General features: G+C 46.1%; 1 protein-coding gene across 1 annotated transcript; it reads right to left on the bottom strand.

Annotated features, from left to right (window-relative positions):
• Positions 1–360: 360 nt before the first annotated feature.
• LOC6730848 (facilitated trehalose transporter Tret1) lies at positions 361–2,789 on the bottom strand. The gene is made up of 6 exons (XM_002077976.4): positions 2,601–2,789; positions 2,145–2,377; positions 1,959–2,089; positions 1,540–1,901; positions 630–1,111; positions 361–568 (listed from the first exon to the last, which is right to left on the bottom strand). The coding sequence occupies exons 1-6, from the start codon at positions 2,647–2,649 to the stop codon at positions 422–424; spliced, it is 1,404 nt and encodes a 467-aa protein (XP_002078012.1). The 5' UTR covers positions 2,650–2,789; the 3' UTR covers positions 361–421.
• Between the last annotated feature and the right edge of the window lie 346 nt (positions 2,790–3,135).

Genomic DNA, 3,135 nt, shown 5'->3' with positions numbered 1-3,135 from the left:
ATTTAATACATACCATATTTTGTATGAAACAAACCGATTATTAGTAGTGCATTTAGGCCATTGAAATGTAGTCTGCTATTTTTATATAAATTAATTAATATTTATGAGATCACATAGTTTTAAGGCAAAAGCCCTGGGGGGGAAAGCTCTTCTGAAGAGAAGATGTTCCTTATCGCCACCGATCTTATCTAATCAAAGATTTCGCCTGGCTGAAACGATCTTTTGTGTGGCGACAGCTGCGGAAGATCAAGGTAGCCTGAATAGACAACCGATTGTAGTAGTTATATTTCCATATAACAATCATGTCAACTGTGCCTTTGTTTATGACCGGTGGTGTACACATAAAGAACAAACGAGATGTGCGCTTCTTAGCGGATTTATTAACAACAATAACAATGGGTTTAAATATAAGTCATAGGTACTAGAGACTGGCCAAGATGGCATCAACTGACTTGCCCTTGGTTTCGGGCACGAAAATAGCGATGAAAATTGCTGCGAGGAAGGATAAGCTGGCGAACATGAAGACGGTTCCGTGCATTCCTAGGGTTTCAGTGAAAGCGGGCATTAACTGTTATGGGAGAAATGAATTGGATTACTTTTATGAACTCGAATATCTGTGCATATCTTACCTTTACGGCGCAAGTGGAAATTAACCAGAGTATAGACATAAGAATCATAATGGCAGTGCTCCTAATCTTCTGCGGCATTATCTCCGATACCACCAGGAATGGCAGAGAGAGCAGTCCGACCGCAGCCAGGAACAACATGAAGGAGAACCCGGCAATGGGCACCCAGCTGAACGATGCCACTGGGTGTCCGAGCATCTGGAAGTAGCTGTACGTGCCCATCGCACTCTGGCCCAGTCCGATTCCCACGGCCGAGACCAGGAGCAGGATCTTCCTGCCCAGTCGCTCGACCAAAACGGTGGACGCATAGGTGCCCATTAGCTGGATGACACCTACTATGATGGCAGCCACCGTGGGCGGCAGGCTGGAGCCGGCCTGCTCGAAAATCACGGCCGTATAGTTCAGCATGGCGAAGCATCCGCACAGCTGATTGAAGCTTATCAGTCCGAGTCCGATTAGGAATGCCTTTCGAGTCTTGCCCTCAGCTGGTTCAGGAAATTAAGAAGTTAGATACATTCGAGATATGGTGCACAGAAGTCAAATTACTCCTAATACAAAGTCATAGTCATGAAAAGCTAATTTGCCAACTTATTTGAATAAGTTCATTGCATTTTGGTTCAAATTTGCAAATGCATCGAGTTGAAACCTCATTATATCGATCTATGTGGTTTGTTTTCATACACGCCCCAAATGAAATAACGCATTCGCAGCGTTGTACAAACTAGGTGTTTGAGGTCCCTTTTGAAGTGAACAGTTTTGAATTGGTTGGTCAGTGTGGTGGCTTCGGGCCAGCATGAATTCGAGTTAATATTACGCTACGTCCTCTTTAAAACTCCTGTGGAGACCCCTCTGCTACTTATTCAGTCCTCATTTAAACCACTTTATATGCCATTATAATTCACTCTGCTCTCACCGAAGTCGGACCAAGTCACGCCGGTGGCCGCGTCCTCGTCATCATCTCCATCCGCAGTGGTCTTCTCGGTGGTCTTCAGCTTCTGCAGCTCCAGCTGCAGCTCCTCGCTGAGTTCCTTGGCCGGGTTGGACTTGATGTTGCGGTAGTAGCGCAGCGAGTGCTCCGCCTCCTCAAGCTTGTTTATCTTGGCCAGGTGCTGCGGTGTCTCCGGCATGAACCAGAAACAGCCGACGAACACAAAGGACAGCGAGGACACAATCCAGGACACTTGGGCATAGTTGAAGTAGTAGCCAAGGACGAATGCCAGCACGAGACCGAAATTGCAGGTCAGCACCAAAAAGACGCCCAAAATGCCGCGAATACTGCAAAAAAGGATTTCAACTTGATTGCTGCTGGTTAAATTCTGGCGAGGAACCTACTTGTCCGAAGCCAGCTCGGCTATATAAATGGGAATCACGGTAAAACAGCCACCGCCAGCAGCTCCGCCAATAAATCTAGCGATAATTAAATGCATTGGGGTGCGCGCGAACGGTATTATCACCCAGCCCACCTGTAAATACATAGTATTTTAATTAAGTCCGTGAAATATTTCAATTACCAATTACCAAATTGGGCAGCGCCATCCACATGAGGCACCATTTCCTGCCGATTCTGTCCGCCAGCCACGTAAACAGGAAGGTGCCCACCAGTCCTCCCAGGCATATATTCGACGCCACCCATCCCTGGTCCGTTGGAGTCAAAGGACCCGTGTCCAAAGGACTATTCTCGGATGACAGTTCCAGGAAACTGGACGATGGCCAGCCGCAAAAAGCGCCATACGAAATCGAAATGATGTTGACTGTGCAGGTGATGCGGAAAACAGCAGTTGAAATGCCGTTCAACGATTGGTTAAAGGCGATTATGGAATGGGAAGAAAGATTACTTCAAATGGATTTCTCAAATTTCAAACAATTTAAAAACTTTAATTTTGGGTAAGGCGCAGCGTTTCATTGGCACAGAATGCATTCGCATTAAACATGGTTTTCACTAAAATGCGCGGTTGTGGTAAACCGTCTACTAACCACTAATGGCAGCTAGATACTGGTATTTGTCACCGCCGGCGGAACTCATTTTGTAGAATATTTAAATGAAATCCTATTATCGGTGGTTCATAGCACGACGAGTCCTCCTCCGTTTAGGCTGATTTTGACCCGGACCCGGCCGTCAAATATCCGTAGGTGTTCGCGTTTAACTAAGCGAAACCAGTGGCTGGATGATAATATTTATATAGTGCACTAGATCGTAAACGAGCTCTGCTGAGCTAATGGTACGAGTGGCGTAGATTATAGACCGTTATCGCCGCCTCATTATGCTCCGGCCAAATGAGAGCAAAAGCGAGTCCGCCACATGCAGTGTCACAAATCTAGTTAATTACAGCCCGGGGTGTCAGTGCAAATTTGTTGTTGCTAACCCTCTGACGATTACAATGGTTTTTACAGCTTTTGTTTGCCTTTTCCTGATTTGATATGCGTTCAATGGGAGACTGGGACTCTCTCTGTTTCTCTCTATAAAACGCCTACTAGTCAGCGGCGAGAAGAGAGAGCCACCATTGTAAAT

The sequence above is a fragment of the Drosophila simulans genome, chromosome 2L, assembly GCF_016746395.2.
Source record: "Drosophila simulans strain w501 chromosome 2L, Prin_Dsim_3.1, whole genome shotgun sequence".
In the NCBI taxonomy this organism is placed as follows: Eukaryota; Metazoa; Arthropoda; class Insecta; order Diptera; family Drosophilidae; genus Drosophila; species Drosophila simulans.
Note: the sequence above shows the minus strand (reverse complement) of the source record. Positions and strands in the feature narration are given on the sequence as shown.

Excerpts from the sequence above, each read along its gene's own strand:
- LOC6730848 (XM_002077976.4), bottom strand. The coding sequence starts at position 2,649 with ATGAGTTCCGCCGGCGGTGACAAATACCAGTATCTAGCTGCCATTAGT. Across the intron at positions 1,902-1,958 it reads GCCGAGCTGGCTTCGGACAA|TATTCGCGGCATTTTGGGCG; the intron begins GTAGGTTCCTCG and ends CCTTTTTTGCAG. Across the intron at positions 569-629 it reads TTTCCACTTGCGCCGTAAAG|TTAATGCCCGCTTTCACTGA; the intron begins GTAAGATATGCA and ends CTCCCATAACAG.